Raw genomic sequence first — 26187 nt, forward strand, 5'->3', positions numbered from 1 at the left:
AATAAATTTTTACTAAAGAACTTGGGTTGTACTCATCTTGATGAACACAGGCTTCAATTTTATTTAAATTTGATGTCTATCTGATTCATGTCAACTCAAAAGGGTGTTCTTTGATGTCTTTTTATTTCTGTTTTCCAGGTTTCTTGAGCACAGGGGATCAGGCTGCAAAAGGAAACTATGGACTCCTTGATCTCATACAGGCTTTAAGATGGACTAGTGAGAATATTGGATTCTTTGGTGGTGACCCCTTAAGAATCACTGTTTTTGGATCTGGTGCTGGGGGTTCATGTGTCAATCTGCTGACTTTATCCCATTATTCTGAAGGTAACCGTTGGAGCAATTCAACCAAAGGTATTATGCAGGTTGCAAATTTTGACAAATTTGGTGTCTGCATGCCACGACCATCAGTAGTATGTGATGCTCTGTATATATTTCTCTGTTTAAACTAAGTGTTAGGTTGAACTCAATAACTGTTTACAACTTTGTTTCTTCAGCTTCTCTATGCATGTTTAAATTTTTGTCAAACTCTTTTCTTTGTCTCCTGTGGAGCTTGGTATGGATGCCCTTTCAAACACACTTCAGAATAATTAACATTACACTACTTTCCTTTCCTCCAAAGGGTGATTTTGGGGAAAATCAAAGATGTTCACAGTTCTGTTATCTCTGTTTATTCAGTAATCAAAATCAAAGACAAGGGTTTTTTTTAATTATTTTTTTTAATGCAAGGCTTGTATATAATCTATTTTCTAGATAGTAGATGTTTTAAACCCTTTACTAGTATGAAGATAATACGGAGGCAGTTGTAAGCTAGTTTGTCTGGAAACGTGATTTTCACTTGTTGTCTGAGTAGAGAATGGAGTTTGATTATTTTGCATGCGTGATCCAAAATTGTCAAAGCATTAAGGTCACTAGTAGAGCTTTTGATTAAAAAGAAAAATATGTTTGAATTTGTGCTTTTTCTATATTCAACTCCAAAAGTGTTAATTTTTTTCCCCCCTGAAGCCTGGCAAAGCAGCATGGAGCACTGAGGCTGCTTAAATCCATGAAATATTGTTCTTGTCTCCATTTTCTGGCCTTGACATCCGTTTTCCAAAATGCCTGCCCAAGGTTTATCATGCTGGTCTTGATGGAATCCCATTTTACCATGGGTTTACTCACCCATTCTTAAAGCATTATTAACTTGAAATATCCACAAAAGTATACACTGTCAATTGTAATTCATGAAGCTTCTTAATTTGTAAGACTGAGTTTTATGATATGAGCAACAGACATAGAATATTTGGTTTTGGTATCAAAGACACATTAATGTGGAATTTCAAAATAACAGTCATTAAATGAGTTTGTATATTTGGAGGATCATATATTATTATAGACTTAATTTATAGACATAGTTTATGTAACATCTCATTTGTATTAGTAGAGTTCTGAACCGAGATGACAAAATGACACGTGTGTGAGAACTCTTTCAATTGTATAGAGATTTTGGTCTGTAGTGAAATGACTTATTTTGAAATAACAAACTTCGTTGCTGTTGTTTTTCTTAATTGAACAGATTAGACTGTTCTAGCCTGAGGACTATACTAACGCCAATACTTGTCTAGGATAACATTGGACAATCTGTTCAGACTTCTTAGGATCATTTGGTCTCAAATGCTCTTTGCGCTGATTTTTTCTAAAACTTTTTCTAAATGTAAAAGTGAACATGGGCACCAAAGCCATTTTCAGCCAGTATAACACTAGCATTGCATAAAGAGATGAATCAATTAGTTCATCAGGTAGCATTGCTATTCATCAACTCATAATGTGGCAAACAGTGGCAAATGGCTATGCAAACAATTGAAAATATAGCATTCCATCACACTCTTCAAGGAAATCTGTCCATGCCTGGCTAGATAAATGGACTTACGTTTGATCTAGTCGTAAGTTTATCTCTATTAGCAAAGCTGCCTGAGTTGACCAGGAGATGCCCAGAAGAGGTCTTGAAATCATCAGGCTAATTTTGTCTCCATTGCAGACATAGACTTTAAGGTCTGGGAACTTCCCAGAGCTGCAACAATGCTCAGGCCTGTATCTATCAGGAGTCAACCACACATAACAAGCACTCTCGCTGACAACAGAATATGTGGTTTTTCCCGGTATCATCTAGATGGCATATTTCAGACTATATCAAATGTGATGTGTATTGTCCTTAAAACCTTTTTTGGTATATTTAATTAATGTCATTAAGTCCCTAAAATGGGAAAGAATCTTATAGAAGTCTTATTTTAGCTATAAAGTTTTTAAGCAGTACAATATTTCTCTGAGCAAATGTTGACAAACACATAGCCTATATAATTTTTAAAAATTATTTGTATTTATATTATTTGCTCTGGCAAACTTTGCTCTAGCAAACTGAAAATATGTTCATAAAGATGTCAGAAACCAAAGCAAATTTAAATTAGTATTGTTTGACTTTTTGAATATTTTTATAATTATCTAGGAACATATTACAGACATATGTGTTTGGAGAAAAAATGAAAACTTTGCTACTAATTCAGTCATTACTTTAACATCTCTGTGAAAGAGTTCTTACACATTAACACATATGAATGATTGAGCATGTGTTTGAATAACTGGACTACAAAGCTGTATTTGGAAATTGACAATAAATGTAATTTTTAAAATAAAATAGATATATTTTTAAAACAAGAATTTTATTAGAGAATACCTTAATAAGTAAAGTTCATTTATAAATTTGAATGGTATGCAGCTCTTATCAAGCTGCATATGGGACCATGATTTATAATTCTTAAATGTAATTAAGTGAAAAGCAGTGGACCATGTACTTTTCATCTTTTATGATAAAATAAAGCAGTGCACATTCAACAGTGGAGAAAGTTAAATCACCCCCCCCCCCCACTAAATCCTTCTGCTGATGGCTTTTTCTTTAACCTAGTGAAAATACTTCAAATGTTATAACTTCTTCTGAAAGATGAATATTCAGCATACTATGTCTGACATAAAGAACTGGAAAGAGTATGTCTAAAGTAATATTCTGTTTCGTGTGTCTTTAGGGCCATCCCCAGGGTATTAGCAAATTCCCAGCCCCAGTAGTTATGTGAGGTCTGAACAATTTTTTTTCAGATAAAATCTGATTAAAACAAACACACAGAGCCATTTTGAAGAAAGATGCTTGCAGCCAAATTGGAGGAAATATACTCAAAAGACAATACAAAGTCTGATGATGAATTAAAGGGGAGAGAGTTAGCCGCATCTGGTTGGCTATGGTAACAGCGTAGGTGTTTACATGCTGAGCAAATAAATACCTGGGCCTTTTTGCCACAAGTATTTCCACACTCTCCTTCTCTCCTTGCTTACTGCTTTTTTGAGACATTGCACAATTTAGATCTCTTGATCCCAAAGTAGTTGCTACTCAAAGCAGATGACTAATGTCCACCTCTCGAATTCATTATACCCTGGGGATGACTTTATGTACCTTCTCTTAAGCAAAACTGTCTCTATCTCCCTGTTTCTTGAGTCATATCTGGGACATGTCTCAAATATCAGATTTTATTGTTTTACCACAGCATTATTCAAAGGTCATCTGAAACTCTTTGTTGTTTTCTCCTATAGGACTTTTTCAACGAGCAATAGCTCAAAGTGGAACTGCCCTTTCCAGCTGGGCTGTTAGTTTCCAACCTGCAAAATATGCTAGAATGTTGGCCACAAAAGTTGGTTGCAATGTTTCAGATACAGTAGAGTTAGTGGAATGCTTACAGAAGAAGCCTTACAAAGAACTTGTTGACCAAGATATTCAACCAGCACGATACCACATAGCCTTTGGACCTGTGATTGATGGTGATGTAATACCAGATGATCCTCAGATACTGATGGAGCAAGGAGAGTTTCTCAACTATGATATAATGTTAGGAGTTAACCAAGGGGAAGGGTTAAAATTTGTTGAAAATATAGTAGATAGCGATGATGGTATCTCCGCTAGTGATTTTGACTTTGCTGTTTCTAATTTTGTTGATAACTTATATGGATACCCTGAAGGCAAAGATGTTTTGAGAGAAACCATTAAATTCATGTATACTGACTGGGCTGACCGTCATAACCCTGAAACCAGAAGGAAGACATTATTAGCTTTGTTTACGGACCATCAGTGGGTGGCACCAGCTGTAGCTACAGCAGATCTTCACTCAAACTTTGGTTCACCCACATATTTCTATGCCTTTTACCATCATTGCCAAACAGATCAGGTTCCAGCTTGGGCTGATGCAGCTCATGGTGATGAGGTTCCCTACGTACTAGGAATCCCCATGATTGGACCTACAGAGTTATTTCCTTGCAATTTCTCCAAAAATGATGTGATGCTGAGTGCAGTCGTAATGACATACTGGACAAATTTTGCTAAAACTGGGTATGTACCTAAGGAATGAAGTTTGCTATAATTTAATTAAAATATCCTCTTAAGCACTTAAAAAATATATACTTTGTGTCCAAATGATTTAATTTAATTGATTAATACCAACAATACATTAAGTTCCTTTATTCAAAATTTATATTTGTGGTGTTTCAAAAAAATCACTGCTTTATTCTTCCTTTGTAAAGTTTAAGACAGTCATACCTTTATTGCATTACTCAATAATTAAATTTATCTTGTTTTTTTAATTACACAGGACTTCTTATTATTGTTATTCAATAGTGACAAATATTTTATAAAGACTTTTCAATTTACAGTACTGTATGCCTTTTGATCCTCCCAACTACCTTGTGAGGTGAGCAGCTCAGATACTATAATCCCATTTTACAGAAAAGGGACGTTAGGCTACGAGAGCTTTACCTGGATAGTCATATGTTTAGTGTACAGCAGCATCAGGACTCAAATCCTCACCTGCCAATTCCAAATGCCAAGTTTTTTCCACTGCTGTCTCTGCTAGCTTGCCTATGAGACAACTCATATGTACATGAATTTTTAAATCTTTGGGTATATAGCAGCCCGTGGGTAGAGAGAACAAGAATGTGAGACTTACTTATACTACATTATCATCCAACAACCTGCCTGAGCTGGGATCGATATTTCTAAATTGACCCAAGTTATGTTAAAACACAGTCTAAAGCCTGGCTGAGTTCACCCTCTTCAATTAGATGTTAAACCAGTATTGTTTTGATTTTTAAAAGAATAAAACAATTTTTTTCTCATAATTTCTCTTTTCTAGCGACCCAAATCAACCAGTCCCTCAAGACACAAAATTCATCCATACCAAACCCAACCGCTTTGAAGAAGTAGCATGGACCAGATATTCCCAGAAAGACCAACTTTATCTCCATATTGGATTAAAACCAAGAGTTAAAGAACATTACAGAGCCAATAAAGTAAACCTCTGGTTGGAGCTGGTACCTCATCTGCATAATCTCAATGACATTTCTCAGTATACCTCGACAACAACTAAAGTGCCATCAACTGACATCACTTTCAGACCTACGAGAAAAAATTCTGTATCTGTCACATCAGCCTTTCCCACTGCCAAGCAGGATGATCCCAAACAACAACCGAGTCCATTTTCAGTGGATCAAAGGGACTACTCAACAGAGCTGAGCGTCACTATTGCAGTTGGAGCATCACTGCTGTTTCTGAACATCTTGGCCTTTGCAGCCCTGTACTACAAAAAGGATAAGAGGAGACATGATGTTCACAGGAGATGCAGCCCTCAGCGCACGACTACGAATGATCTGACCCACGCACAAGAAGAGGAGATCATGTCCCTCCAAATGAAGCACACCGATTTGGATCATGAATGTGAGTCCATCCATCCACATGAGGTGGTTCTTCGGACCGCCTGCCCCCCAGATTACACACTAGCTATGAGGAGGTCACCTGATGATGTTCCCTTAATGACACCCAACACCATTACAATGATTCCCAACACTATACCAGGGATTCAACCCTTACACACATTCAATACATTTACCGGAGGACAGAACAATACTCTGCCCCATCCTCATCCCCACCCCCACTCACATTCAACAACCAGGGTATAGCCAGATAAGAGAAGCAAACTCTATTTTTTTGATGGATTGCAGTAAACGATTACTGAAGATTCCTTGGCTTTCAACCTACAAGACGCTTACTATTTAAATAAGGAGGAATACTATGTGAATATACATATCAAGAACTTTGGGGGCTTTGGAAAAAACATGAATTGTACATATATACACAAATCAACTTTAAAAATGAATTTCAATTGCTTGAAGCAATTGTTCTGAATGATACTTTTTCATTCACATTCAAGAATTAATTTTTTGAAGATTTATGTTACATGATGGAATTAGGCATGTGGAACACCAAACAGGAAAGAACTATGTCTGAAATATAAAATACAAAAAATTTAAAAAACAACCATGAATATGCACAAGGGACACACCAATGGAATGTCAGATAATTTTCACCAGTTTTTATTTGGAGCTGTTTTATTGTGTAGACCATATTTACATATTTGGATAAGTACACAAAGCACCAATGCTGTTAATGGCCTTAGCGGAGGCTCATGCTGAAATTTGCCAGTAAAACAACGAAGTTTAAAGACTGGCAGGTACAACATTATCACATAAGTGCTGTCAGTATAAAGTTGTGGGGATAAAGGAAACTGGATATTTTTAGCACGATGTGCATGATAATTTATATGCTTGGTGGCTGTGCTGCTGATTAAGCTGTAATTAAAATTCTTCTCATCCCATTGGAGTTTTTAATAGAAGCTTCCTCCATCAATTGGCAGAACCTAAAGAAGATTTTAAGGGGCAAAAGTAATTACAATAAAATAATTCACAGTAGTTTTGATAATAGACGGAATTAGTTATGAAAGGTATTTGAAGAAACTATAGGTATAGTGGTGAATACTCGCTGATATGAATCCCAGAAAAAAAAATTCCTATATTTTTAATATTCTTTTCATTCCCATCTAAGTACTTCATGGAAATATAACCCTAATTGGACATGTGTTACAGGATCTATACTTTGCTGTGGTTTTTGTTACTCTGTATTTTGTTCCTTTTGGTAAGGTGAAGTGTGTCCAAAGAGTTACTTACTAGTCTTTTATGATATAAGGATGCCCCAAATTACCACTCTGATTACAGTTCTCAGTTCATTGATTTACTCATGTTGCATGACAAAACGTTTACTAATAATAACTCAATATAAAGTTATGTCCCTTCTCACGTCACTTATCTTTCTCACTGAGGTTCATTCACTGGAATTTATTCACGCAATCTCAGTAGAGTGCAATGTAGATGCAAAACCTAAAAGGAGAGTCAACACCTGGAGGATTTTAGTCTTACACATGCGTGTGATTTTAAATGAATATTCTAAGACCACAGGAAACTCTTCATCCCCCTGTTGTTTACCAGTAACAGTATATCACAGACCTTTCCAAATGTTTGTATATGTAATCAGATGTACATTTGTATTAAAAAAAACTGAGATGGACTTAAAGAGCACATCCTGATACTTTCTCTCTTACCTGTACTATATTTCTATTAGACTAAAGTTATGTGATTTTTTTTTACATTTTTTCAGATGACTAGCAATTTTGATAGTTTGTAAGATAATGCAAAGAACTTTCTCTGACAAACTAACTGCAGTAACAGAAACCTTTCTTTTCAGTTACTCTTTTTCAAGAATGAAAGCTTATTATACAAAAAAAAATTGTATACTACTTGATGGAAACAACTTTGTACATCTTGGCCATGTCACTGGTCATTGCGTGAAATAAAGATAATAATGACTATTAGTCCAATGCTAAGAGACATGATCTTTGCTCATTAAAGAGCTAAAATGTTTATTGCTGTTTTGTCTTCTTTTAAAAAACAAGAACAACAACAGAAAAAGAAACATGACTGTCTGTCTCAGAGAGTCATTTTTCTAGACAAGTCAGGTTTTTGAAGACATATAGGTAACTTCTACAGAAAACACACCGTATATTTAAAGGCAAGTCTCATCTAAGATGAAACTTTAATATTTTGAATTTTTAAGCCCAGGAACTCATGAAAAAAATTCTAGCTTTGTATTTTTAAATACCTCTTATGTGAAAGTGGTGTGGAAATAAAATGTGCCAATTGTTTTCAGTTAGAAACACAGGTTCCAATTCTGATCATCAAGGAACAGGTCTATTGGAAATAAATGTGCAATATTCATTAAATAGAATAGCTAGGGTCACAATATAAGGGTGATTAAATTATCATAAAGTAGTGGTTAGAAAGTTATCCTTCTAAGAAAATTTTAAAGTGCTGAGCAAGACATTAAGCTAACACTAAAGATAAAAATCTTCTCTTTCAAGGAATTTGTTTACTTATAATTCCCCCTCCCAATTATTAACTATCAGTAAAATGTAGATATTGCTCCGTAACTTCAAATAAAAATCTGTTAGAAGCAAAAAGTCTTCAAAATCCAGAGCAGTCTACGTGCAGTTTTTGCCTGATTGGTTATGCTTTCAGACTGTGAACTGCCAGTGTAAACAAATAAAAAGAATTGTTTTAACATCTGAAATATTGTTTAATCAGAAAACTGTCTTTTACTGTATTGATTAAACAAAAGATAAAAACTGAAATAGAAATGACAACAAAATAAGATATAAATGAAATCTTTCACATGCATTACTTCACTTAGCAAAACCATTCTATTTTAATGATGGCCATATTTATATCTATCTACCTATCTGTTGCTCTAAACTTATCTATTACTTGATCTACATAGCTATACCATAACAGGCATCTATTTTATACTAATTTAGGGAAATGATTTAGGAAAACAAAGCATAGCCCTATTCTTTTTTTTTAAATTAATGTAGCATCAACTTTGTGGAAGATAAAGCAGCTCTAAGTTTTATTACTATTTCAGGTCGTGATGAAGTCATTGTGAATGAGTGTTAGTTGCTAGATTTATAATTACAACAGCTAGTTTTCTGAATGTAAAATCATGTCCCACAATAAATAGAACATTAAGAACTGTTTTTAAAGCTGAAACATAAATTTTAAATGCAAGAAATATTTTGAATATTGTTATGAAATTTTACTCAATGTTTAAAGTATATTTATTTATGATAATTTTCTTTAGAAAAAACGTTGCAAAATTGAAAGAATATTCCTGTCATCACTTATTACTTCAGACTTTCCTGCCTCTGATGAAACTGCAAATAGTCAAGGCTGCTTACAATTTATACAAACATTAAGCCAAAATTGACTTTATTTCATTGTCTTGCTAGTATACAAAATTCTTGCCAAATGTTTTCCAACAGATTAATGTTGTTTTAGAGGATGGCATTAGCAATATAAGAGTGACAGATCTCATAGTTTTAAATTTTTATTGAATATGTCGACTGTGAACAAAATCTAGTTGACTGCTACAGATATATCATGAGTTTCATTATTAACTTTAGGAAATTGGAAAGTCATTTGCTAAAGCATTAAAAATACCCAATTTGAATCTGGAGAGATCATGCTAATAGCTCAAAGTAGAAAATCTGAGTAAAGTATAGATTATTTCATTCTTCATTTCAAATTTAAAAGTTGACCATAATAATTCTTTAATTCAATTTTTTTATCTGTGTAACATAAAAACAGCAACAAATTTTTTTAAAAATCAACCATACGTAATACTAAAGAAGAAAACAAGGATGGCACTAATCTTCTTACAGAAAAGAAATACCAGAACTCAATTGTTTTATCTATAACATATTATTCTCAGTTATTTCACCTGTTGGCACACTTATCCTGACACATGTTAATGTAATGAAAGGATTCAGAGAATGTGGTTTTGTGTTCCAGCTTTAAAGACACTACTACATATAAATTACTGGGATTCTTTTCTTTGGCGAGTTTCACAGAAATATTTTCATAGGGCAAAATGATGAATGGATTCTTAGGAAGCTGTCGAATATGGTGGCAGTCCTTTGATATTTGTTTTCTTCTGTGTTATTGGCTCAAAGTACTGGCCTTTCCCTCATTTCTAGTAATTAGTTGTTATAGACTATCACTTTTTAATATGAGTGAAAATTAGATAATTTGGTTATACATGTGAAACATGCTCCCAAATAAATTCAATTAATGGGCACTTCCCTGATGAGATTTTGTTATCATTCATTTAATTACCTTGTCAAGCTTTTTGTTACAACGATTGTTTTGGCTTTTGAGTCAACAAACTAAGGAAATTTCTCCAACAGCCTTATACCTCTCCTGCACTTGATATAACAGCATACACTTCAAATTTCCATCAGAAGTCTCTAAAGAAATTTCCTACTGATGTGAAACATTTGGTAACAAACTTGATTATTTTTCACAAGCATTCTGATATTATTTTATTCTGGCGCTTTGCTGTATTTGTATGCAGGCCAGAAACCAGTTCCATTCGAAAAGGGTTGTAGCATCTACAGACTGGAATAACCATGTGCAGGGCATAAGTGCCTTTCTTTCTAGGATTTTATTTATGATTATTGTCTTTTTTAAATCTGCAGATCCTAATAATTCAATTTAAAAGTTATAATAGGGTGACCATGTTATAAGTTAACAATAAGAAAATTTTATTTAGAAAGGTCTTTTCTTGCATTTAGTTTGATTTTTGTATGTTATCAAATGGGTCCAAATGACTTCTGGAAAAGAGCAAGGTGAATTTTTGAAAAGCAACAGTTATTTAGGAATTTGATTTAATTGTACGTGTGGAAACTTAAATCTCTAGCAAACTTAAACTTTTTTTGCCAAATAAGTAATTTTAATGTAAAAGAAGTCTGAAGTTGTTAGGGACAATCAAATCAGACAGGTATATAATTTTATCTAGTCAACCATCATATATACCATGTGGTATATATAGCCTATGAACTATATAGTTTGTAGGATATTTATGATGGCCCTTTCAGACTCATATATTTCCAAATGACATTGTATACCTCCCTACATATGTATTAGTGTGATAGAATTTAGTCCTCTATGAAAAGTCAAGCCAAAGTGCTAGCAGTTTTGTGTTGAAATGAATGATGACAATTAGAGCTTTAAAGAAATTTGTAAAAGTACAGTAACAAAAAATCAGCAGATGAAATTAAAGCAGAGGAACTATTTTTGAATGCCGTTTCCAGAATTGATATCTATATTAGATGGTGTGTTTAAAAGGATTTTAGTGTTTTTGATTCATCCTTCTCTGCACTCGTATCATTTAGCAAATTAATGGGACATATGTCATGTTTTTTGTAACAAAAGGCCATTGGGTTGTCATGACTCAGTTTGTGTTTGGACGTCCATGGATTTCATTAAAAACAGGTTTATTATCATGAATAAATATTGCCATGTTTTCCAAGTTGTGTTGACCATTTTTAAACTCAGAAATAATTTCATCTGTTTGACACACACAAAAACATTTCCAAGATAAATGTTCCCTTGCAACTCCTTTCTCTTGCCCACACATGTGCTGACAGTTCTGATTTCATGGAAACAATATTTTAAGGTCTGTTCACCTCTTGGTGAAGGCAGGGAAAGAATTTGGAGAGCAAAAAGTTTGGGAACTTGGATACAGTTGTTACACAGCTTGTCAGAAAAGAGAGAGGAAAGTGGGAGGAGGAAGAGAAAATGAAAAGGAAGGAGTGAGGAAACAGGGAGAAAGAAAGGAAGAAAAACTTCTCAATTTTTAATTAATGACTTCTTGCCTCCAAATAGTTTTTTCTTTTTAAGCAGAGATATATGACAGCTACTTAAAAAGAGCATGAAGGGATTTAAATAAATCCCTTTAAACCATAATCTATTGTCCTTAGAGAACAAGATTCATAATGTTTAGGAAGAGGCACAAAATTTAATCGTTGATACAAGTCTTTGTCAAATTGTGTCACTAGAAACAAAAATAAAATCTAGAGATATGTATTTCTCGTCTTGTACAATCTAATCAATAATGATCTCTATAGGGAAGACTAAGTGAAGTGTGGACATCTCTCATCTGACTATCATCCAAGATAAGAGTACAGTAAACAATTAGGACATCATAGAATTTCCCCATGCATGGTCTAAAGACCAATATTTTCAAACTGCTAAATAGAACTGTCATGGCCTTGCTGGTCTCTGTGACCACATATAGCCATCAGTACCAAATAAACAAACAGTTCAAAAACACATTCTAAGAGTTTCAGTTTCCACAAAAGGATTTTGATGTTTAGTAGGATTTCATGTTGTTTTATATGATTACACTTTTTCATTACATTTTTACATTTCCTTACAGGTTACAGAATGTTATTTTTGAGTTCAAAAGAGATGTCCCAAATATATTCTATAAATGTTCATATGAAAGCAATATTTTCTAGTGGAGTGCCATAATTTGAAGTACTTTCTCTACTGCCCCCATCCTGGAGAGTTGCCTTGAATCTCCCCTTAAACATTTCTATTTCTCTCCTGAAAACACTCAGCTTCACTCTCAGAGCTGACTTCCTCTGAACTGCCAGAGATCTCCCCACCAGTTCCTGCAGCTTCCATTCCCATGCCTTCTCCCATTATTATGTACACCTCCTTCTTCAAGGATGTAGAATTTGTGGGGAAAGTCTTAAGGTGAATTAAATAAATGGTGCTTCGGGCAGGTTGGAAGCTAGTGATCACTAATCAAGCAATGAGAGCAATTAGCCATCCATTCACTCAACAAGTGGTGCCCAACGTGTGCCAGACAATGTACTGAGTGTTAGACACATGAACCAACTCTGTGATTTACCCAATAACAATTATTGCCACACTAGGAATAGTTTTATTATCTTTTTTTTTTTTTTTTTTAATTTTATTTTTTGCGGTACGCGGGCCTCTCACTGCTGTGGCCTCTCCTGCTGCGGAGCACAGGCTCCGGACGCGCAGGCTCAGCGGCCATGGCTCACGGGCCCAGCCGCTCCGCGGCATGTGGGATCTTCCCGGACCGGGGCACGAACCCGTGTCCCCTGCTTCGACAGGCGGACTCTCAACCACTGCGTCACCAGGGAAGCCCCAGGAATAGTTTTAAACACTTAAACTACTCAGATCACCTTTTGTGCTACCAACTATATCACATCATTATGCAACATCTTGTTTTATCTATTTGATAGGTCTAAAAATAGTAAAGATAAAACAACATTTGTTCAGTTCCCACAATATTATATGAATTCTATTGAGCAAGTCCATCAACAGAGGCAGGTGTATAATAATCCTTCCTAATAATACATATGGCCATATCTGAAGTCACCCTATATTAGGCCAAAATAGATCATGGAATACGAAATACTCAGCTTAAAGCTTACCTGATCCAACCACGTAACTAATTCCTTAATCCTCTACTACAATCCTAACATGTGGTTGTGAACCCTATCATTGCACAATACCATGAATCAGGAATTCTAAAGCAGCTGGCTACGTTTGGGACCATTTGGACTTTCTTCCTTATACTGATCTATTGTTCTTTTTTTTTTTCCCTAAAAGTCACAAAGTCTCCATCATCTGACTTCCTTTTAAATATTTTTTTTTTTTTTTTTTTTTTTTTTTTTTTTTTTTTTTTATGCGTTACGCGGGCCTCTCACTGTTGTGGCCTCTCCCGTTGCGGAGGACAGGCTCCGGACGCGCAGGCTCAGCGGCCATGGCTCACGGGCCCAGCCGCTCCGCGGCACGTGGGATCCTCCCAGACCGGGGCACGAACCCGTGTCCCCTGCATCGGCAGGCGGACTCTCAACCACTGCGCCACCAGGGAAGCCCCCTTTTAAATATTTTAAGACAGCTATTATATCTTCCATGAGTCATTCTCTTCTCAAAGGAAGAATTTCTATTTTCAATACACCATTCTGAACACTTTTTTGAATATCCTACCAAACGAAGTTTCTCAGGAAGTATGATCTCAAGAGTTGAACATAACAAATGTTTCAAGTATAGGTTGATCTTTACTTCACAGAACACCACTATAAGTGTCCTCATTGTAGAAAATATTTTTTAAAATAAAATCTATGATAGTATCATCTTCTTTAGTGGCCATAGCACACTAGTAATTCAGGCTGAGACATACTCCTTACTAAGACTCTTTAAAATCTTACACATACAGCCATCAAGGAAATTCTACCTTTACCCTGTCCTTGATAATTTGAGTTTTACCTCATCTTTAGGATACTGAACACTATTAAATGACACTTCATTAGATTCAGCACATTGTTCTAGCCTATGAAGTTCTTTCCATTCAAGAGGAGTGAAATCCATTAAAATGATGAACATCCTTCTATCTTTACCCAGATCATTAACAAAAAATACTGTCCAGAGTTAAGTTGAGGACAAAGCTCTGGAGTGATAGGAATAGAAGTAGTATGTATAGTACTGAGAACAGCAATAGATATATTTGCTGAGCACTTGCTATATTCTAGGTTCTGTATTTACACCCCACAACAAACCACCACACACCCTCACAGTACCTATCAATCATTTTCTATGCACCTATTCATTAATTCATTCTTTAAAAGATACTTATTAAAGATCATTTACATACAAGTCACTGAGCTATTTGTGCTAGAAAAGTGAATAAACTATAGCCTTTTTCACCCATTACTAGCAACCAAATGATTAATTATTCATCTTGTTTACACACATAGCCTGAGACATTATCAGATAAATTTGAAGAATTGATTTTCTGCCATTTAAAATATTTGAATGACATCATAGTCATCTTTAGTAAGAAAATTGGGGTAATCACCCTAGAACTTCTATTTAAAGATTTCTGAGTGGCTAGAGCTTTGTGGTAAATGGTAGAAGATATCACAAAAAAAGAATGTGGTTTTGCCACTTCAATATTTTCCCCAATTCTTACACTAATCATCTGTCATAATTAAGATGCTGGCTTAGGCAAGACAACCGTACTCTTCAAATGGGATCATTTAATAGAAAAACTACCTCATGAACAAAGTAGAAAAATTGAAATAGTATAACATATTTTACAGTGAAAAGTAAACATGTCTCACTTCAGATCTCAATTCCTTCCCCAGAAACATTGACAGTTACTAGTTTTTATATATATTTCTATGAATATTCCATTCACATATAAACAGGTGCAAATGTGCATTGCCTATGTCTGGACGTGGAGAATATGTATATATTCTTTTTTAACTTATCTGGAAATGCTCCATGGGAGCACAGTAGGTCTGCTTTATGAGATAACTGAAGTAAATAAAAATAAGTTTCAAATTTATCCATGAATCCAAACTACTCTAATCAAAATTACAGCAGAGTATATTTGTTTCTTTCCAGACCTTAGATGGGTAAATGTCAAGAATGACCAAGATCATTTCGAAGCAAAAGAATAAAGAGCAACAACTTCACCTACCATATTTCAAGAGTTACTAATAAGCTGTGGTAATTAAAACAGTGTAGTATCAATTAGGAGAGACAGATGGAGAAAAACAGTGAACTCATAAATAGATCAATGAAAAAGGAGGAATTTGGTGTATGACAGAGCAACACTACAAATCAAGAGGAAAGGAAAAATTCTTCAGCTAAAAGTAGCTACCTACATGACAGAAAATTATCTCTATGTCTTACCACACAAAAATTAATCCCACATAAATTAAAGATATAAATATGAAAAGCAAACTTTAAATGTTTTAGAAGAACACATAAGAAAATATTGTCACATCTTGAAGTAGGGAAGAATTTATTAAACAAGAAATAAAATAGTATAAACTATAAATGAAAGGATAAGAATTGAAATTAAAATCTCAATACCTAAGGTTTTTTTAATGATGACAAGCACACACTGAAAGTAAATATTTACAACATATGTAAGCAATGAAAGATTAATTAATGAGTTGAATAGAAATCTCCTGTAAATAATAGGAAAATAACCCACAAGAAAAATGGGGCTGATGAAATATTGTGGATTGAAAACATGTCTTTGTTTCTTCCCTCTCCCTAATCCTCACAAAAATATGAGAGATGAAAAATACATAAATCCATCAGAACAAGAAGAATAGAAGAAGAGATTACAGATTGGGATTTCTATAAAGCTTTTGGATGATAAAAATTAGATAAATGATATTAAGGAAATAATACGAAGTATAAATAATAACATAAATCAGAATTAGAAAGGTTAAAAAGTGCTTTAATAGAACTCAAGAAATAATTGTAAATAAAAGAAACAATGATTTCAAACGTGAAGATTAAATTGAAAGAAACACAAGAGCAAAGAATGCTTTAAGAAACTTAAAAAATGCCTCAAGACAAATAGAGGTAAAAAGGAGAAAAGGTCCAAAAATAAAAAAGAAAAGAAAGAAGAAAAAGGATTCAAGTATAAATGACAAATAAGGAGGTAGACAAACAAGACTCAACATATGTGTATATGGAATCTTCCAAAAAGAAAACCAAAACAGAGAACAAAATAAATACAATAAAAGTATAATTAAAGAAAATTTTCTCAATGTAATAGAAAAAGATTTGAAATTACATTTTGAAAGGATGTACTGAGTATCTGAGAAAACTGATAAAAAATGACTAACATTAAGACATATTCTATTAAGATTATTGAATATCAAAGAAAAAAATTCTTTGGGCATTCACAGCCAGGTAAAAAGATCAAGTCTCTTATGATGGATAGTCTCATAATATAATTAGGTTATCATCAGAGTTTTCAAAAGCAACGCTTTATGCCAGAAGAAAATTGAGTAGCATATGCAAGATGCTCAAGGAAAGAGAATGCGAGCCAATGATTTTTATATTGAGCCATAAACTAACTTTACTTAAGATACAAGTATGAAGGCCATAGACAAATCATTAATGACATTCAAGAGCTTAGGGAATATTGTTTCCATGAACACTTCTTGAGAAATTTAGCAGAAAGTGACCTCAGACAAACAGAAGGATGACACTGATGTAAGGACTTATGATGAACACTAAATATATAGTCACTTAAAGAACTATGACTAAATGAGCGTTATAAGGTAGACAGTACATTAGACAATGGCTATATACTTTGACAATGTAGACATAATACATTTATAAAAAATGTGAGAATAGGAAAATCATATGCAAAAATTTGCATTACTTTCAGTAATCATATTGGTGTTGGTAATAGTGCTACTGCTACACTGAAACTGTTACCTGTGAGGAACTGTTACAAGTGAGGAATATTGTGATATGCTAATTCTATCATCCCCACTGTTTTGAGAACCAGCAATAGTTTTTTATGGAATTTTTGAATTTTATTTTATTTTTTTATAGAGCAGGTTCTTATTAGTTATCCATTTTATACATATTAGTGTATACATGTCAATCCCAATCGCCCAATTCATCACACCACCACCACCCCCGGCTGCTTTCCCCCCTTGGTGTCCATACTTTTGTTCTCTACATCTGTGTCTCAATTTTGCCCTGCAAACAGGTTCATCTGTACAGAACCAGCAATCTTAATGTAGAAGAAAGGATATTCTGATGCAAGATAGGTTAAGTAAAAGCCCTGTGGTTTGGATTTTAAAGTAGAAGTGTCAGAATAAAAACTAAAAAAAAGTTAAGCAAATAATGACCAAGCCAGTAGCAATGAGAATCTCCAGAGCTCACATTGTGGTCTTGAAATAACAGTCACTACTTTAAAAGCAAATCACAGGGAGAGAGAGAAAGAAGGAGAGAGGGAGAAACAGAGAGAGACACCTGGGGAACAAACTGTCCGAGATGAATCTGGAACATCTTGTCAAAGAATTCTATAAATATATCAGAAGGACTCAGGAGCCTCCTTGAAGATCTCACTATCTAAAGATGGGACGATTTGAGTATCAACAAGGATCATTTCAATTGATTGAAACAAATCAAATTGAAATCCATAAGTCAGTAACAGCTAAAAAAAAAAACTCTTCTGTCACTTATGGAGGATAACTGGAATTCAACTCGTTTTGAAAACTGATAAATAAAAGGAAGCATTAAAGAATTTGTCCTATCATTCTTCTATAAACTATGTAATTAGGTAGCCAAATCATAGATGAAAGGAATTTACTCGTTATAGAATTATTTCAGCTAATAAAAGAAGGATCATTGTATTAGAATTTCAGATTTTCTCACTTCCAATAAATTAATGGAGCTAACTATTGAGCATTGGTATCATTATAAAAATAGAAACAACCAGTCATGATGTGCCTCTGGATGGAAATTCATAGCACCAATTCTGAAGAGGTCTTGCACCCAAAAGTGAACCTATATCTGATGAAGTCTCTATGTCCAACTACTAAGAAATACACAGGACAAAGAAGCAGCTTAAAATACACCATGGGGATAAAAACAACAAAATTCATACTATAGGATATTTTATCAATTAAATTTCCTGGCTTCTTCAATGAATAAATTTCAAGAAAAAAATATGGTGAGATATTCTGTAGATTAAAAGAAATTTACAAAAACAAACAAACAAAAAAACTGCTTAGGGAAGTATCCCTGGGTGATAAAATTATAAAGAAAAGCAAGATAGGTAACAAGCACCCAAGATGGTGTTAATTTAAAGGAAAGGAAAGAAGTTGTGATCAGGACGGGGCATGTGGAGGACTTTTGAGGTGGTCTGCAAAGTTTTATTTCTTAATCTGGGTGGTTTTTTCCAGAGTATTTTTCTTACAATGATGTATTATTAAATAAACATTTATTTCATGAGGTTTTGCTGTACCTGTATCATAATTTACAATAAAATAAAAAGAATTATAATAAAAGAGGTAATACATGAAAATGTTTCAGCCTTAAAGGACATGAGTTTATTAAATGAAAGGGCCTACCAACTGTCTAGTATAATGGATGGAAAGAGCACCCCATCAAGGCACACAGTCATGAAATGTCAGGGCATCAGAAGAAAAGTTTCTACAGCTTCCAGAGAGAAAGAGAAGTGGTTCTCAACGTCAGCTCTGGAAACAAATGCCTTCACATTTTTTAGGGGAAATTATGATCTACTTAGAATTTTATATATAAACAAAATATTAGTCCAACGTATCAGTCCAAGAAGACATGGATCCAGGAGACAGAGGGAGGGAAAAGCCAGGACGACTGCTCAGGAGGCCAGAGAACAACCAGTCCCGCTCAGAGTGTGATGCTGGGGACCCCAATAGAGAGGTCTGTAGAATAAAATTGAAACTGATGGAGTATCTGATATGTTTCATCATGTAAAAAGAATGTCATTTGTATGGATTTTATAATTTTTTGCTGAATTTGAGAAGGATGTAGAAAACTAAGCAACAAATAAAATGATCATTGTTGATACAGAGAAAAACAAAAAGTGCTATAAGAAATGGAATGTAATCCTTGAACATATATTTGTGCACATGAATGGAAGTACACTTAAGGGATAATTCTTACAAGTAGAAAGGTTGGATCAAAGGATATTTTCTCTTTTTTGACTATTTCCTGATTGATTTTCAAAGATGTTATACAAATTTACACTCCCACCAACAGTGTATTAAAGTACCCATTTCCCTCCACTATGGCCAAAAATGTAATTATCACTTTTTTATCTTTTCCATTTTATTATAAGTGGAATGTCATTATTGTATTAATTTGCATTTTTAAATTGAGGTAAAGCATCTTTTCTTATGCTTATAAGCCATTGTATTTCTTTTTATATTAAAAGTCTTTCTTTGTATATTTTTTCTATTTCTTTATTAATTTCTTCATATGGAATTATGAGAGCTCTCTACAGATAAATAAAATCAGTACTTTTTGTCATGCGTGTTGTAAATAATTTTGCTCAATTTTCCTTTGAATTTTATGTTATTTTGTGCTGGGCAGAAATGTTTGTGTTTTGTTATTTAAGTGTGTTGTGTTTCCTTTATATTTTCTGGATTTTGTGTCTTGCTTAGAAATACATTTCGCATTCCAATATTTTTTTTTAATTTGCTCATATTATCTTCTGTATTGACAGTCTCATTCTTTATAGTTCAAGTTTTTGATCCATCTGAAATTTATATTGATGTGACAGGTAAGGAGGAATTTAGGTTTTTGGGGTTTTTTCCCCAGCTAAGTCAAGATTTTAATTCATTTCAGACCTGAGTAAAATGAAAGTTATTGTATTGTGAAACCGAGAACTTTTTAATTTTAGCTACTGAAATCTACAAGACTTTAGAAGAGCAAGATGTTAGCTAAACCACATGTAGGTCGTTACTACCTCTGTCTCCTTCCATGCCTATGACTGAAACCTACCTGTTTCCTTAGTATGTGACATCTTACAACCAGATGGGAAATTCCCAAGGAGTTTATAACTATCTAGCCAGTGAAGGGAAGGTCCTCTGGCTTATGATCCCAGTCTACACATGGGTGCCATCATAGGGCTTTGGGTTATTAAGTATATTTACATCTACAGACCATATTTTCTAACTGCTACTCACTATCAAACTAGCTTAAAAATAACAAATTTGCTGGGCCTATAATCAGAAGAAAATCAGTAGTAAGAAAAGTATTGTGGTGGGTTAGTAGTTTGATCTAGGTTGGAGTCAGGAAAAAGCAACAACAAAAGTATATCTTCACCTGCACCTGGATTTACAGACCTAAACCAAATGCTTAATAAATGTTGCCACAAGATTGCATGGGATGTCTCCCAAGTAGGGTATCTTAAAGACAAGAGTGGTTGTCTTGACATCTTTAAGATACCCTACATGATGGTCTTGAGTTTCTTCCCAAATTGTACAGCAATAGACAGTCCTCTAATCACTTTTTCCCCTGCTACTGAGAAAGATCTTATTTAATTGCTTGCTTAATTTCTTTACCCATTGCCCAAGATGTCTATTGCAACTCTAATTTTCTGGCCATCTTTTTTGAGATTGATTCTTGGGGACCACACTTTGCTAATGCTATATGACTTATAACTATGCTTTTTTACTCTAAGTCCCAAAGAGCTTAAGAACAGCTATTAGCTAATTAAAAAAAAAAAAAAAAAAAAAGAAGAAGTAAAAACTAAAAGGAAGTGATAAAAGAAAGGATCCACATTAGAGTTGGAGAATATCTAATGGAAACTACTTTTGTTCAGATTTCCATGAAGCCTTTTAGCAAAGATGAATGAGCTCATGCCATGAAGCTGTGTATGTTTTAAAAAGTGATAAAAGGTTAACTGGGTACAGTGTGAGCAAGACTGTATATAGAAGGAACCCTTTAGTTGATGATTTAAGTACACTTAATATTCATATATCTTATGTCTACATCAGGTTGCTGTTCTACACAAAGTCTACACAGTGTTTTGGGAGACAAAATAAAAGAGCTTAGCAACGTGTGCACAGTTTATAATAAAACATTTTTGGGGAGTTAGGTGAGGAAGGGAAAGGGGAAAGAACTGGGATGCCCAGCAGATGTGAAAAGATGTGTTAAAGAGACAGAAGTTTAAGTATTTTTCCCCCCTGGCAACCAAAAGGTTCTTTGAAGAGTAAGCACATATGTCTGTTTCAAGGGCTCTAAAACTATGGGAAAAGATTGAGGCCCCCCAAAATTAGAGCTGAAGCTGACAAATCATCATTCTTAAGAGGAAGGAAGTAGTCATCAAGACAGTATTCTTTGATAGGATTCAATCTCATCAATTTCCCCTTGAATTTTCCACAGTTCAAATTCTATGTTAAATTACATTTTCTTTCCCTGTCCTAAATCAGAAAGTTCTTTTTACCAAAAACCAAGAAACATAATACTATAGCTCTATATACATTTGACATGGAGGTAACTATGCTAATCTATCAGAAAATATTTTGTCCTTTCTTTGCTATGTGGACCAAAAAAAACAGTAAAGTGGAGAGGTGAATTAAGACTCATGAGATTGCTTTTTTCTTGTGAGGATTCAGCCTTAAATATCTTGGTCAAATTGTCAAACCACTCTTCTGTACATTAGAGAAAAAGATCCATCAAGTTGCATTTACGCAGCTAAGGTGACTCCATTGCAAAGGCTACCTTCTACCTACCTTTTTATTTTGGTGGGTTTTTTTTTTCCTTCTACATAGTTTTGTCTACACTCACCTCTATGCAAATGAACATCTCATTGCAAATCCTGAGTTTCTCCCTCATTTCTCCTGCCCTCCATGGCCCCCAACCTTTCTTTTCCTATTTGTAACTTATTTTGCCCTTTCTCCTCAGATGCACTACTTAGTCTTTCTCACCTCGACTTTACTCCTGAGTGGGTTTTCCTTATTGTTCTCTATAGCAATGCATTCGTAGAGCCCACTTTTAGTGCCCTCCCAGTTAGACAGGTTTCTAAGGAATCTCCTTTCATGTATCTCATATCTATCTCATCTGTAACGTCTTTATTAATCCCCAGTGACATTTTATAGTTTTGACTCTCAATCACTCTAATCTGGAAGTTAAAACAGCCTTCTACATTGTCTCTAAAATCCTATATGATCCAGCTGCTGCTTACCATCAATAAGCTTCTTCATCTTCTTCTCCCAAAAGCCTAGACTTCAACCACAAAGAAATTTTCTGAAGTTCTTCAAATGCATTGTGCTCCTGGTCTCTCTGCTCTGGGTCTTTGCACAGACATCTCCATCTTCCTTCTCTTTGCTTGGCCAACTCAAAGTTATCCCTCAGGACTCAGCTCAGATGGACCACATCCTCTGGGTAGCTCTCTGGTCTTGGTGACTTCTAAACTAGGCAAAAACTGGGCTCTCTGTTTTGTCTCTGCCACAATATAAATCACACTTTACTTGACTGTCTTTCTCTGTACCTTCCTCAAGGCTATAAATTCATCAGTCAGGGACCATCTTCTTTGCAGTTTCACTCCCCACGATTACTGCTCAGTTCAGATTTGGGGAAAGAAAATGACATGTAGGTCCCTGAAAATGACTTGACTATTCTACCTCTGTGATTTTTCACCTGCAGCTCTAGTTGCCTGAACTTCATCCCTACAAATTTACCCTCCCTCCAGCCCTCTGACCATGCCTTCGTCTACTGTAACCCTGCTTATTCTTCCAGGTCAGACTCAGGTGTTCTCTCTCTCATGAGCATTCCCAAATCAGACCCACTAGAATTGATCCGATTTATCTCCTAGCCATGTAACGTGAATCATACATGGCTTTATCATGTACTCAATCTCTTGTTTTTTCTCCCAAAATAGATGGATTAAAAATAGAGACTATGTCTTAAAATATTTGTATTCCCCATATCATCTATCACAGTGTTTTGCAGAGTGCCAGTGCTTAATATGTACTAAATGATTTATTGTAAAATAATTTTCCAAATTTTTCTGTGTTTCCTCTAGAAAATGTTCAGTAATAGTACTTTTCCCCCTTGGGAATTTCTTAATCTTTCCTTTTCTAACAAGGAAGTATGTGAGTTATTTCTATACATTTTCCTTACCAGACTGCAGCAGAAATCCTTCTGAAGATTTGGTGGGAGCAATAGAAATGTGTGAATAATTCTGTTTGGTACAGGTGAAATTGTAATTAGAATTCACATCTGTTCAACTGATGTTTCAAAGACTCAAAGATATCTGGCAGGAACGTTCCTCTCCTCTACTTAAGAGCAATGTGGAGCACATGACTTTTTAACATTTTCTCTCATCGCCAATGTAACCAAAGCCCAACCACCCATCCTTCAATACTCCAGCTCAAATCAGACATTATTTGCAAAGTCTTCCCTGCTTCCTCTAACTTGAAAGTACTCCCTTCCAGCCCTGTATACACACAATATTATATCTATATCTCTCTTATGACAGTCATCTCTTTCTCCCTCATATTTTTGTAAAGATGTATGCCCATGTCTTGTATCCCTTCTGAATTGTGAGCTCTTGGACAGCAGAATTTGTGCCTGATTTGCTATTCCCCTTTGCCCATAGAAAAGTGCCTTGCATTTATGTATTGGTTCTATAGCTTATATTAGCTGTTAAATGGCATGTTGCATATACATGAAGATTATGTGTATAAACATAGTATATACATACAGTACCCATATTTGTATCTTTGCAGCAGAACTAATATCTATGTTAAGCCAGTCTGATGACCACTGTAAAAGTGAGAGAATCAGATTGATGTTATTAGAGTCTAAATTGCTATACCACACTTATTTTGGTGCCATTATTCTCCCTCCTAAGATGTAACAAAAACCTCAAATCGAATTTTAGTCATGTCTTAGATATCCCTTCATTCCAAAGTCTTCCCTGATTCCCAAAGAAATTCTAGAGTTTTTATTATAATTCCACAGCAGTAATTACAGAATATTGTAGCTGCCCACTCATCTAACTGCTTTGTCTTTCATCTCCTTGAGGGCAGGAACTACATCATCATGTTGACTTTTTTGTTCACACTGCTTAGGAAGATAGCTGTGGTGGATGGAATAATGTTCACCTACCCACCTCTGCCCCCACCAAAGACATCCATGTCCTAATCCCCAGAACCTGTTCACATGTTACCTAATACGGCAAAAGTAACTTTGCAGACGTGACTAAGCTACGGATTTTGAAATGGAGAGATTATCCAGGTGTGACCTCAATGTAATCACAAGTGTCCTTATAAGTGAAAGCCAGAGGCAGGAGAGTCAGAGTCAGAGAAGACGTGTCAACAGAAGCAAAGGCTGGACCAACAACATCAGTAGCTTTGAAGATGGAAGTGACACAAGCCAAGGAATGCAGGCAGCCTCTAGAAGCTGAAAAAGACAAGGAAGTGGAGTCCTCCCTAGAGCCTCCTGAAGGAACACAGTTCTGCCTACACCTTGATTTTAACCTGGTAAGATCCATGTTGGACTTCTAACTTCTGGAAGTGTAAAATAATGTGTTGTTTTAAGCCACCAAATTTGTAGTTAAACGTATACAATAGCCAACACATGGCGGGTGATTCATAAATATTTGTTCACTAAAAGAACCACAGGATATTAGGCCTGAAAAAAATATCTGATAGAGTTAATAGATATGATAGAGGTAATGGATATGGGTAACACAGAGGGTGTGCCTATGAGAGAAGGGCAGGTAAAGGAAAACTTCCCATCGCTCATTGACAGTGAGCTTGTGAGAGAGGAGTAGGTAAAAAAACAAAGCAAAAACAAAACAACCCCCCCAAACTCCCCATTTTATGGCTTAAGCAACTAAATAGATAATAGGAAATATATAAGGAAAGGTTATGATCTTAGTTTGGGACACTTTGGAATTAGGATCACTATGGAACAACCAGATGGAGATATCCAGGAGACAGTGGAAAATATGGTCCAGGAACTCAGAGGAGATCAGATATAACCCAACAGCCTTGGAATATGAGGTTAGAACAGTAAAATAACTGGTGATAAGACTAGAAAAAGGTAGCATGAGGTTTCTTAAATGCCAAGGGAAGCCAAACCCAATTCATCAGAAGGAGGTTGGAATGGCCATCTGGAGGTATTTGGACTTGGAAATGATGACATCAAACTGATGATTTAAGAAGACTCCTGTGGTGGTCTTATGTAAAATAGATTGGTAGAAGGGGAAAATTAAGGCAGAAATACTATTTAGACTTTATAGATCACTTTCAAAGACACTTTCCTATTTGATCCTCACAGCAACCTTGCGAGGCAATTAAGACAACGCATTATCAAAGGCCAACCTTTTTGTTATATCATCAAAAAACACTTGTATTATATTGACAATTATTTCAACTTACTTTTAAAGCTCTGCTTGTAACTTGCAATGTGCTCAGTTTCTTACTACTCTAATCAGTGTATCAGGGTTCTTGGTCAAATTCTTAGTCTCTAATATTCAGGATCTATTTATCAACAGAAAATCAACAGACGTGAATGATTATCATCCATATAAAATATTTCAATCCTTACATAAACCAAGTAGTCCTGAGGGGAAGTGGGGAGAATATTGTATTTTCATTAAAAGGAATAATAAAATATTGCTGTCAAACGAGTCGGATCAGGTGTTTTATCACAAATAACTTGTTATGAGAGAGTCATATTAGCCCAACCTTGTGAACTAAGTAAAAGCATTTGGATGAACCAACTGCAAACCTTCTCTATAAAGTCTCTGACATGACACCTTGAGACTTCAATTTTGACTCTAACATCCACCTGACCAGGCTTTAAAATCAAAGAGCTTAAAAATCACATACTGCAATGAAGGAGTCTCTGGGGCTATATTTAGGTGCTGCTAAATCACCAGGAATGATTAGGTCAGAACAAAAGAAAGATAACTGAGAGTGTGCCCAGGTAAATCAGGTTAGGAGCTCAAAATTTCTCACCACTACAATTCCCAATTCAATTCTCGCCATTTGATTTATAGAAGGCTGTTCTGAAGCATTCATA

The 26187-nt window shown here is 34.9% G+C and overlaps 1 protein-coding gene across 5 annotated transcripts in view; it reads left to right on the forward strand.

Moving 5' to 3' along the window:
* The window catches only part of NLGN1 (neuroligin 1), an 898609-nt gene extending 885881 nt beyond the window's left edge, over window positions 1–12728 (forward strand). For all 5 annotated transcript variants that reach the window (XM_032630383.1, XM_032630380.1, XM_032630379.1 and 2 more), the window contains 3 exons: window positions 139–351; window positions 3613–4402; window positions 5202–12728. In XM_032630383.1, coding sequence (XP_032486274.1) covers window positions 139–351; window positions 3613–4402; window positions 5202–6024 — 1826 coding nt within the window. In that variant the 3' untranslated portion in view covers window positions 6025–12728. The remainder of the gene's footprint in view (window positions 1–138; window positions 352–3612; window positions 4403–5201) is intronic.
* Window positions 12729–26187: the final 13459 nt, after the last annotated feature.

This window comes from Phocoena sinus, chromosome 4 (genome assembly GCF_008692025.1).
Source record: "Phocoena sinus isolate mPhoSin1 chromosome 4, mPhoSin1.pri, whole genome shotgun sequence".
NCBI classification, from domain to species: domain Eukaryota; kingdom Metazoa; phylum Chordata; class Mammalia; order Artiodactyla; family Phocoenidae; genus Phocoena; species Phocoena sinus.